Below are 12,107 nucleotides of genomic sequence, written 5' to 3' on the forward strand. Positions count from 1 at the left end.
TGGTATGGGGTGAGGCCACGGAGTCGCAAGTTGCTCGTTGGACCTTCCACCATTAAACTGATAAAGAATTAACTATTGTTTTTAAATTTAGATTTGATAACAAATGCGTGTTTTTAGTATTAGTCCCTCTTTTGTCATGGAATAATTGCATTGAATTTACACAACAGAAGGTAATTGTTTTTTTTTTTTTGTTTTGTTTTTTTTTTAATTTTTTTACTTTAAGAATGTTTTACATAATTTAAGAACATGTTTTAGATTTTAAAATAGTCTATAGATTTGAATCCAATTCTTGATCGGATTCAATATCATCATCCTATAGAAGATTTTTTGTTGTTGTTGTTGCAAAGTTTCATGTTTTTCTTTATTTCAAAACCTAAAAATAGAAAGAAGAAATTGTCACAAATGACAACAAAATTCCTAGAGAAGATATTCATCTTTTTCCCAAAGCTCATGTAACATTTGTGACAATTTCATTGGACTGAGAGTGAAAATGGCTCTTTGGATTGTGAAGGTTGCAGATCCATGTCCTGGTTAATTGCAGTGGGACCTTGTTAGCTCGTGAGCTGCTATGTGTATCCTGGAAATGCAAAGTAGAAGAGTAGTACAAATAAACAGAGTCTGAACCACAGAGGTCAGAATTAAACTCCAGAAACAACTGCAACATGACACCATCATGTGTAGATGTCATGCTGAGTGACTTTTTAATGCTCTACTTGAAAAGGAAAGTGTAGATGAAGTTTGTGGAGTGTAAGGTGTCAGCGGGTGTACTTCACAAAATACAGACTGCATGTAAATCTATGCACCTCAAATTTACAATTAGGCCCATGTATGTTTGAAAACGGACATAAGTTTTGTTCTTTTATTTATTTACTGTAACATATTCTAATTATAGTTATATAATGGAACTGCAAAAGGAAATAAGCTGCAGACTCTCAGCTTTTATTTGGGGGGTATCCACATTCAAACTGGAGGAAGGCTTTAGAAATTTCAACTGATGAACAAATGACACCCTCGCTTTAAAGAGATCAAAAACTATTGACATGGTTTATATTAAAGGACACAACGTAGTACAAAGTAGTAATTTTCAGTCCTGTCTAAATGAAACACAATAAAACCTAAATTACATATTTGTTGTGAGAATTTCTTTTTAGAAATATGTATGTTACAGTTAAAACTTCTGCAAAATTTTGTTGTTTGAATTCAAGAATTGGATTGAATCTATAGCCTATTTTAAAATCTTCAAAATGTTCTTAAATTATTCAAATTTGTCTGATTAGGAACAAGACAAAACACTAACATAAAGACCCTAACCACGGTCCCATCCTCTGGCCTCTAGTTCGGTGGTTTAGTGTACACAGATTTGACCCAACTTAGTCAATTTCTTTTCTTGGATGCAAAACTCTAAAATTAGTAAAATGATTGCTGGTTGCTAACTTTTCCAAATTTAGTTTTTTTTTAATTAATAAGATGGTTTTCCAACTTATATTTGCAACTTGCTGAACTCTGTTTACAGACTTTGGATACTTTCCTCTTTAAGATTTGAACTTGAAGTTATTATACTTTGGGGGGATTTTCGATGGATTTTGATCTAAAACCTTAAAAAAGGTGTTTGTAAAAGAACATCCCAGGTTTTAAATTGATTGGCTAGCTTGGGCCCAGATAGTTACACAACATATAATGTTTCTATGTCAATTATAGGAACACACATTAATAGCTGTTCATTTTTATTTATTTATTTATCTATCTATCTATCTATCTATCAGTTTAAATCAAGAGAGTTACACCCAGTTGAAAAAGATTAGGGAATTAAATTAACAATTGTCCTTCATTCATGAAGAACCTGATTGAGCTATTACCCAATGGAAGGACTCTTGATCTCGCAAACTTGAGAGCTGAACTGCATCTACCGACTTGAATGGCTTCACAGTTACCTGATGACTGTATAATCTGTATCATCTGCATGATTGTGGTAGCATATCTAGTTACTTCTCATAATCTGACCCAGAGAGAGCATGTAGATTTTAAATAGGAGGTGCTCCAAGATGGACCCTTGGGGAACCCCGCATGTGATTGATGTGAACCATGATGTAAAATGACCGACTGACACAAAAAGTCCCTGTCCTTTAAGACTCACACCAGTCAAGTACTGGGCCAGAGAGTCCAACCCAGCTCTCCAGTCGCATCAAAGTCAGTAGTTTCAAATGTTGCGCTGAGGATCAAAAATACCAGAACCGTGTCCTGCACAACCTCAGTCACATGAAATAAGTCTAGATTTTGCTATGATTTTTATTTTTGTTTTCTTGGGATTTGGTTGCATTCATGACTGACTGACTGACTTACCTGACTGAAAGACGTTAAAGGAACTGGTCATTGTTAAGAAGGTATTTAATTGTTGAAATGCAGCTTCTTCAATAACCTTATTGGTGAATGACCTGTAATTCTTTAGCAACTTGTCCAGATTGTCCTTTTTCAACGATAATTGCTATTTTTAAGGTGTGGGTTAGAGGAAAACACATGGGAACCACATTAATTTACATATTTTATCTCTGTTAGGATCTGAGGTTGTTTAATTTTTTTTTGCTGGGGGGAGGTTGTCATATTTTGTGTTCCTTCATTTTTTTCTATTAGTTCTACCTTGTTTCCATTTCCATTTCAGTTCTTCCTTAGTTTATTTCTTGTTTCAAGTTAATATTTGTCACTCTAGTTTGATGAGTGTTAGTGTTAGATTCATTCCCTCGCCCCATGTGCCACCTTCTCTCTCCCCAGTCTGCCGCTTACTCCCTTCACTCACACCTGCAACCCATCAGCAATCAGCTCAGTTCCTTTGTTCCAACGTTCAACCTCCCAGTATTTAAGCACCTTATCTCAGTCACTCCTCGTTGCATCATCTGGTCTACTCCCATCACTTCTCCGTTGTGCTCAGTGGGAGTTTTTTTTTTTTTTTTAAAGTTTCTTCCTGTTGGTTTCTTTCACTTGGATTTCTATTTATTTATTTTTCCTGCCCTCACTACCTGTGATCTTTGTAAGTTTTTTTTTTTTTCCATTAAACCTTCAAATTCATTTGCCATCTCTGTGTTCAACACATCACGTTAATCTCATTGAAATGTTTCGGGTTTTGTCAAGTGATTTCCAAGACGGTGTTTTTCAACCCGGGTCCTCAAGGGTTGAAAAACAAGGCGCACTGCCCTGCATGTTTTAGACGTTTCCCTGCTTCAGCACACATGATTTCATTTGATGGCTGATGAACAGACTTCTGCCGAACTGCAAACATCCGAATGGGAAACATGTAAAGCATGCAGGTAAATGTGCCTTGAGGACCAGAGTTGTTGACTTTACATAAAACAAAACAAAACAAAACAAAAATTGTCCCAGTTCTTAAACATTCCCCGAACCCATAAGAATGACATACAGTTATATGCAACTTTTTGTGTGTTAAGGTTACATTTGCTACTTGCCGTATGCAATTAAGTGTTTCCATAAGCTTTAAGTATAAAACATTATTCCGTTGAAACGAAGCAGAAAGCTTTTACTGCGAAAATAAATCGGTTTCGATTCCGGTCTGCTGCTGCTGCTGCTGTCTAAAACCGGTCCTTCTTTTGACTGAGCTGGATCATCAGGTGGTCGCTGGCTGACTGGCCGAACTGATCCCAGAACAGGCGGGTTTTTCAGCACCGCGGTCAGCTCCGAGCTCTGCCTCTTCCTCCTGCAGGCAGCGGAGCATCAACACATCAGCGCTTCCTCCATCTGCGACCCCTCCCCTTTTAAATGTGCTCTCCTGATAAATCCTTCTTATCTGTCACACACTGCTGGAGTTACAAGGATTTGAACATCACGCAACCAAGAAGACCCAACAGTGTTTCCGGGTTTTTTTCTTCTCCTTTTTTCTAGCTGAGATCGGCTGCAGATTTCCCCCCACCAGCAGCCTGTGGCGTTAATCAGGCACCGTTTGTGCCTCTTTCCCTCTGTGGCTCCAATTAATGCAGTTTTGTTTAGCCTAACAGTAGTTTTATTTTAGACTCCAGCAGCATGTTGGATCCGTCTTCCAGTGAGGAAGAAGGGGACGAGGTGGTCGAGGTGGAGCACAAAGAGGTGACCGCCTCGAAGAGCCTCGGAGGAGCCCGACGGCCACCGGGCCGATCCGCCGACGATCATGGCGGCGGAGGGCTTCAGCCCCGGGGCCGCGGCAGCGCCGGTGGCCGACCCTCCAGCCCCAGCCCTTCGGTGGGCAGCGACAAGGAAAAGGAGGACCTGGAGAAGATGCAGAGAGAGGAGGAGGAGAAGAAAAAGCGGCTCCAGCTGTATGTGTTTGTGATGCGCTGCATTGCTTATCCGTTCAACGCAAAGCAACCCACCGACATGGCCAGGAGGCAGCAAAAGGTAAGACGGGCAAGAGAAGAGAGAATAAAGCTTCTCTAGTTGTGTGATTTAGATGGAAGCTGTAACACAGACATCACATGACACCAACTGTTGCTTCCTGAGGCGCACCATGTTGCGTTTTACATCAAAGGGAGGAGGGAAGGGGAAAAAATCTACTTCCGTTAGAAAAATGTTCCAGTCACTAATGAATCCTTTAATACTCCTCAGTTGTAACTCAACCGATAAAAATCAGGAGCTTTATTGATTATTTTTTTGCTGATAGAATACAAACAATACAAGGCATGCCTTTTTTTTAAAGCTAAATTGTATCCAGGAGCAAGTCTTGCTATTAAAGGGAAAGACCTGACTGAAAAACAAAAAGGACAAGCAGCAGCAATAAAGGGAGAGAGAAAGTAAGGGAGACAGAGGATTTGCATTCATTACTTATTTATTTATTTATTTAACTATGCACTCTATTCATAAACCGTGTGTACTTGTAGCAGCAGCATTTCCTCTACCTATTACTGATATGGACAAGAGAGTGTTCTTTTCCACACCAAGACATTCTGGGCCCAAAATGTTTCAATATTCAGATGGACTGTTGGAGGCTTCAAAAGTTCAAACACCAAAATATACAACTAGTACCATTAAAAGGTAAATGTCACAAAGTGCTTTGGAACAAAAGAAAACTCAAAAGTAATGTTTAAAAAAATAGTTTCTCATTAAATGACTCAACTCATCTACAAATTTGAAGCTTGGTGGGAAAGTTCCAGAGTCTAGGTGGAACTGTGGTCAAAGCCCTACTAGCATTCAGCAGCAAAAGAATAAAACATAAAAACAGAGTAATATTTCATTGTTTAAATTACTGATTGAGCCATTCAGCCACTTGTGGCTCCAGACCTAAAGACTGCAGATGAAAACCAATCCCACCTCAACACAACTGAAGGTAGAAGTGCAACATCTTGATTTTTAAGTCATTGGTAAAGGAAAACTGTGAAGTTAAAACAAGACTTTCAGCATCATCTCTTCGGTATCAGGACCATTGTAGGGAACAGGACCAGTTATTAAAGAGCACTGGCTCCTGTTGGCAACTCAGGAAATGGCTGATGAAAACAAAGGGAAAAAGTGAGCAGAATATGAATACAAAGATGAATTTTTTGTATTCATTTTGTCATAGACATGTCTCTACAGGAAATCTGAAGTAACAGTGAATTTCTCTGGACAGATTTCACATAATTTCTAGTCAGCAGCATCCGGAGGTGAGGCAAAATAGCCAATCGTGTGTGGTTGCTAGAGAAAACTAATAGCCATTTGTCCAGGCAGCATCGCTGAATTTAATGCATTTGGAGTGCTGAAAATTTCACATTTTCACACTTTGGATTGCTATGGTGATAAAGTTGAGGATGGTAAGCACGACCGCCTGAGCTTAAACCAAAATTTCCATATTGAATGACAAGGAGGAGGCGTCCAGAGATCAGCATGGATGTTTCGTCACGTAAATTTCATGTGCTGAACGTGTCGTTCATGTAGAGTAGAGTGGATGTGGGCTGATTTTCCTGAAGCAAATCACCAGCTCCTCAGCTTTATCCACACTCAGGACCAAGTTGTTGTTGCTACACAACTAAGTCACCTGGATCAACAATCTGACAAACGGACCACAATTTGTGATTGAAAGGTTGTGTGTCTGACCAGCACTGGAGCACCACAGGGCAGTGTACTCTCACCATTCCTTTCTGCTCTGAACACCTCAGACTTCCAGAGTCCTGTCATCTGAACACAAGTCAGATGACTCTTCACCATTAGAACCAGACAAGAAGCCAAGTACAGAGAGTTGTTGGACCATTTGTGCATGATGTGGAAACAATCGTCTCATCTTAAACGCAAACAAAATAAAGGAGACAAAGCATGTCAAACTTCACCTGGACAACAGACTGGACCAGAAGCCTCTAAGCAATAGAAGCTAATATCTACAGTCTTTGCAAGCAAGTCAATCAGACTTGTATTCAAGTATTGGTGTCAGTACTAGATGCCAAGAAAACGGCACTGTCTTTTGACTATTTTAGTTATGCTCTACCAACAAATAGGTGCATTTTTTGCTAATAATGAGGAGCAACATTCCACAGAAAAATATGCAATTGCATGAATACTGAATACGCAGGGTTCATTAAACAAGTTAGACTTTTAGTGGCCATAAAACCCTACTACATTACATCGAGCATTACATTTTGCAGCGGGCTGCAGAAATAGATCAGTTTTTCAGGGACCTATGCTGAATCAGCTATTCCTCTAGGCACACGTAGTCAATAGGTTCACAGCTTAAAGAAGAAGAATCTGACATATACTGTCAGATGTTTATTTTGTAGTTGTTTGCTGATCTCTGATTCAGCCGCAAAAGACCAGTCTGTTAATTGGTGTCACATTAGGAAATGACTTTCACGGTGCGCTGAAGCAGCGAGCAAGGTGTCAACGCTTTGTGTAATCAGAGCACATTGTGCAGCTGGGTAAGACAGCTCACAGACACACTTCATTAATACAGACACTTCAACTGAACTGAAAAAGTGTTAGTTATTTTTTATTAGCCTTTTTTTGTGACTAAGAGCCAATATTTCACTTGTAAATTCCAGCATAAAACATTAACCGCATAATGCCAGCCTCAGGCTGCACAATGCTCAGACTTTCGGGACTGTTTTCTCCCTGTAAGTGAGGCGTTTCTGCAAACCGTTTTCTAAAGCTTCACCCAAACTAAGTGCAATATCTGTAAAACAATCTGTTTTGGAAAGACATTGATTGATTGGAGTAGTTTTACTGCAAGTATTTTTTACTTTACTTGAATAATATTGTTGACTATTGCTACTCTTACTTGAGTAGTTTGATTTTTGTATGGAAAGAAATGGACCTCAGAGATTGGAAACATTCAATTCTTAGATTTCTGCTACATATGAGTGAAAGTTTATGCTAATCTCAGCATAATTACTCAGTGTTTTCTATGCCACTGTTTACATCAGTGCTATTTATTTTGTATTAATAAACGTGGTTATTTTATTTGAAAGGTTACATAAACACTTATGTAAATATATCGAATTAAAAACCTGTTTACTTCGCTTTCCCTCCCCAAAATAAACCATTAGATATGCACCTAAAAATATTACGGTAAATTATTATATTTACCCCATGTCTCCGTATATACACACAGAAACTGATATTCCGGGTCAGTTCCTCTTCAGATTGAGAGCAGATGGCCTCTGGATACCAATCAAAGAGCTTCAATCAAATCCAATGTGGGATTTCAAAATGAAAGCTTTTAACAGGCTTCGAGACCAAACATAAGGCCTGTATTCACAATATCAGCAAACGTAAACCGTTTCTTTTTTTTCTTTTTTTTTTAGAACATTACAATACCGCCTATAACTTCCTCTGGTTCCTCTTCAGAGTAGGAGTACAAACCCCATTTACTCTTGAAACGTTTCCCTCATGTCTGATGTGGGACATAAAAGTTAAAGCTTCGTGATAAGTGGAGCATCAAAACCTTTGTACGTTCTATAGATAAATTAACACAAAAAATACATTTTTACATTGTGCCCAATATGGTTTTTCTGATAGAAGGTACAACTGCAGTGGCAATAAATACCACCATTTTTAATGATAAAAAACTTAATTTGTTGAAAGGCCCATTTCCAGACCCTGGCTACATTATTCTGTTATTGTGATAAGTGATGATATGCCATTTCATGTTTTTTTTTATTTAATATGCATACATAAATATATATACATATATATATTTTTGTTTGGTAGGGGGATGGAGGCACCAGGGTCTCCATATGGAACCAATAGTGGGGGGAAAAAACCCCCAGTATAATTGGGAATTTTAGTGTATGTTTCCAAAAATCTTCTCTTAAAATTTATTGTTGTGGTAATAAGTCAGAATTCTCATTACAGTAGACATTTTTTGTTGATTATCGCTAATACAAAATGTTTGCCAGCTATTCTAAAGAGTGTTTGATTGCTTAATTTTCTGTTGGAAGTGACCCGTCTCACTCTCACTGAGACTCAAACTTCTTTTTAGGAAGAAAATCATATTAAATCTAATTCTGCCAAGGGGTTCATGACATACAAATAGATTTTAAAACTTTATTTCAAACTGTCTGTGACGGATGAATGAGAGAACTATGTGATGTGGGCGTTATGAACTCAGCAGGTTTAGAGGGCAAATTCTGAATATTAAGCCATTATTTCAATGAGGCCAGACAGAATTTCAAATGATTATTGTAGAGGATGAACAGGCTGAACCGGAGGCAGGTGTTGTGGTGTGTAAACGTTAAATTACAAATCTGAAGCTAACCTTCATTTAAAGCAGCATTTGAGTTTTTCATCAAAACATGAATACAGTTAGTCACTTAACCTGCCAGTGATCATAATGTTGTGCATATGTGTGTATGCATGTGTGTGGGTGCATATGTGTGTGTGCGTGCGTGTGTGTGTGTATGCGTGTGTGTGTGTTAGGGGGATGCTGGTCCTTGTTTGCACTTGTTGCAAGCAGCAGTTCAATAGTACGTGCATAATTCATGAGAACAGCATGTCTGTTGCTAATAATGATGAAAGCCTTCTTAGTTGGCCTATTGCGTTCGTATGCAAACACACTCCCACACAGCGACACACACACACACACTCGCAGCACACATGAACGGGCGCCGTATGGTTTTCATGAGTGCTGATTCTTACACATATTCACTCACACAATGCAGTGAGAGCGAGCGATCTGCAATCACGGCTGGGGTGAGTCCATGTGCCAATTGAACCTATTCAGACTCTAATTTGTAAGAAACGTCCGTCTTTGCAGCGTCATGAAGCTTTCATCGAGAGAGGCGTTTTGAAAAACCTCGATCACCTCTGATGTAACTTTTTGAGATGTCGACTTTGTCCTGCGATTCTGCTGCTGACTGAGAAACGAAGAGTAATTTAACGTACGACTATTAAAAATGCATCTGCTGGTTTGACATACGACAGAGTTCCTTTTTCAGAGTTTTGTGCCTGAATATCATTAGGGTTGAAAATGTAGCTTTTAAAAAAATCTGGAACACAATAATTTTACAGACAATTAAGATGGATACAAAGTTTCTTTAATGTGATCCAGAAACGTTGCAATGACACATCAGATAAATCTTGAAGCACAAGGCACTATAGGCTGGAGATCAATTAATATTTCACTTTTAGACCAAACATATTAAATGTCTCTGAACAAAGTGAACATTGTTTTGTCTTTTTCTGAAAGTACATAGTGAACCATTTCAAATCACAGGTTTCCTTCTGTTTACAAAAAAATAGTAATAATAATAAAATAAAAAACGAGCAGATATGCTCTTCATATCTAACTTTAAAAAGCATGGCTGAACCTGGTGAGCAGAGGAATTAAGAGTCAGGCAGATTTAAAAGATTTCTGGTTTAATCCCATCTCTGTCACTGTTAGATGAGTGAACTCTATCTAGATCTCTAGATCTGAAGCTCTACTCGGTGTTGATGACATCTGTTAGAACCCTGAGATGTTTTGAAGTTTGTTTGGTCTGTATTCCTTAGTTTCTTTTTTTTTTTTTATTATTAGATCAGTCTTTTCTCGAATCCAACAAATCAACCCTAAATCATACAAAGAATAAAACAAGCATACGAAGCAGTAAAATAATGACAAAAATTTGCTTTTCTTTTAGAAACCTCCACAGAGTCAGCAACGCAAAGCTGTAGGAGAAAACTGTTCCACAGCTTTGGGGCCTCTGACTGAGCTTAACCCTGGCCAACTCATGTAAAGTAACTCATGTTTTTGATGTAGAAGTAATACGATGCTTGCAAATATGAGAACTTCATACTATACCGTCCAGTTTGTGTGGAATCATGTTCATGGTAAAGTACTTCCTGGACACGTCTTCACCTCACAAGATTAGCAGAACAACAGAAAGTAGCATCATGAAATAAGATTTCATGATTCAATGAACTGTCCTTGTGATGATCATTCAGCAAATGGATAGACGTTTGACTTTTTGTGACCTCTGTACCCCTGAAGAAAGACACCTCAGACCGCCAAAGAGGTGAAATGGCAGAAAGGTTTGGGTTTGTTTGGGCTTTCACATTCGTTGAGAAGCCTTAATGTTTCTGGACAGAACAGTGGAAAGGTTAAATTGGGTGTATGTTCGTTCATTTAATTCCTATTTTTTGGGTCATGATTTGTTTTGTTATTTTTGAAACGTAAAATGCTTTCTGCGTCCCTCAGATCAGCAAGCTGCAGCTTCAGACCGTCAAAGATCGCTTTCAGGCATTCCTCAGTGGAGACACTCAGATTGTGGCTGATGAGGCTTTCATCAACGCTGTTCAGAGCTACTATGAGGTGAGTTTTACAGCAAAGCTGGCGTTCTCATCCCTCAAATTTAACATGGTTATGTTTCAGATTGGATACTACATTTGTAAGCTGCACAGATATGAACACAGAAACACACAAACACCACCCCGTCCCTCCAGGGTGCACAGTTCAGGCCAGGTGTAAGTTTTTATTTGCTGCTTTTAAAATTTTTCTAGAATGGAAATACGCTCTACAAAAGAAGGATGTGTTCTGGAAACTTGCATAGATCTCAATTTTCTTAGGGCACGTTACAAAAAAAAGTAAAGAAATTATATTGATTTCAAACTGTTTGCAATCCAGCCCATTTCATTTGACATAAATGCAACTTTGTCCAAAGATGTTCAACTTAGATTCAAATCCAATTATGCATAGTCTTTAGGGCTGCAACTAACTGTGGTTTTACTAGTCGATCATTCAATAAATCAATTATTCAGTTAAAAAAAAACAACCTTTTAGACAGGAAAACAGACAATTTATTGAATAAAATGCAATAACAGCATTCCTTTAATGAACGATTGATCATTTGTAGCAAAGGAAGCAGCTAAAAATGCTTCTAACATCAACATGTGAAAATCTCAGCACTTTCTGCTCTGGATTTATCTTTAATGCAATGTAGGGCTGATCTGTTTATTATATTTTCCATTTACCCATTTAATAAGTGGATATCAAGAGGTGCTTACATAGGCGTAGGAAGCGGGGGGGAGAGGAGGGACATGTCCCCCTCAATATTGGAGAGAGCCACATTCGTCCCCCCCAATAAATTCACCGCAGTTGCGAAGAATTTTAAAATCTTCCACTCGCATGCTTTTATTTTGAAGGCGCACAACAGCGCATTCAGCAGAGCGCTTGCTCCCTCCTCCCCCTCCCCTCTGAACGGCTTTTTGGTTAAGCCGTTTAAATTCTGGAATAGTCACATGTCCAAAATGTTACTGCTAACTTTGTTTAAAAGTTAGCTAGTCTAGTCACAATGATTTAGAATGAGACTGAAACCGCAGTGAAATAAACTAAACTATTTTATTATGAGAGGAGCAGGTCAGGGAAGACATAGGAGAGCCAGGTGGAGTTTCAGAGTCTGAAGATATAAATATATTAATTTCAATAAAACCAGAAAGGAGAACAGGTGAAGACTGATGTCAGGTTGATTTCTTTCAACGTTTCAATATTTTTTTTCATTATTTCCACACTATAAGGGTAATGGTTAGGAGACCATAAGAAAAGTGCTTGAGGAGAGGTTTAAAAATAAATTAGTGAAAATTTTTGCTACACAGTAAATAGAGTTGAGATGTATAATAATGTATACATCTGTAAATTAAGTTGTTTAAATTCTCATTCTCTATGATAAAAACATACTTTTTATATTTAGTTCACA

The 12,107-nt window shown here is 38.3% G+C and overlaps 1 protein-coding gene across 5 annotated transcripts in view; it reads left to right on the top strand.

Annotated features, from left to right (window-relative positions):
* Window positions 1–1,822: 1,822 nt before the first annotated feature.
* cadpsa (Ca2+-dependent activator protein for secretion a) overlaps window positions 1,823–12,107 on the top strand; it is an 89,912-nt gene continuing 79,627 nt past the window's right edge. For 2 of the 5 annotated variants that reach the window (XM_016680622.1, XM_016680624.1), the window contains exons 1-2: window positions 1,823–4,377; window positions 10,613–10,726. In XM_016680622.1, coding sequence (XP_016536108.1) covers window positions 4,027–4,377; window positions 10,613–10,726 — 465 coding nt within the window. In that variant the 5' untranslated portion in view covers window positions 1,823–4,026. The remainder of the gene's footprint in view (window positions 4,378–10,612; window positions 10,727–12,107) is intronic. The other 3 variants (XM_016680621.1, XM_016680625.1, XM_016680623.1) reach the window with 3 other exon arrangements.

Source organism: Poecilia formosa, unplaced genomic scaffold (assembly GCF_000485575.1).
Source record: "Poecilia formosa unplaced genomic scaffold, Poecilia_formosa-5.1.2 Scaffold249, whole genome shotgun sequence".
In the NCBI taxonomy this organism is placed as follows: domain Eukaryota; kingdom Metazoa; phylum Chordata; class Actinopteri; order Cyprinodontiformes; family Poeciliidae; genus Poecilia; species Poecilia formosa.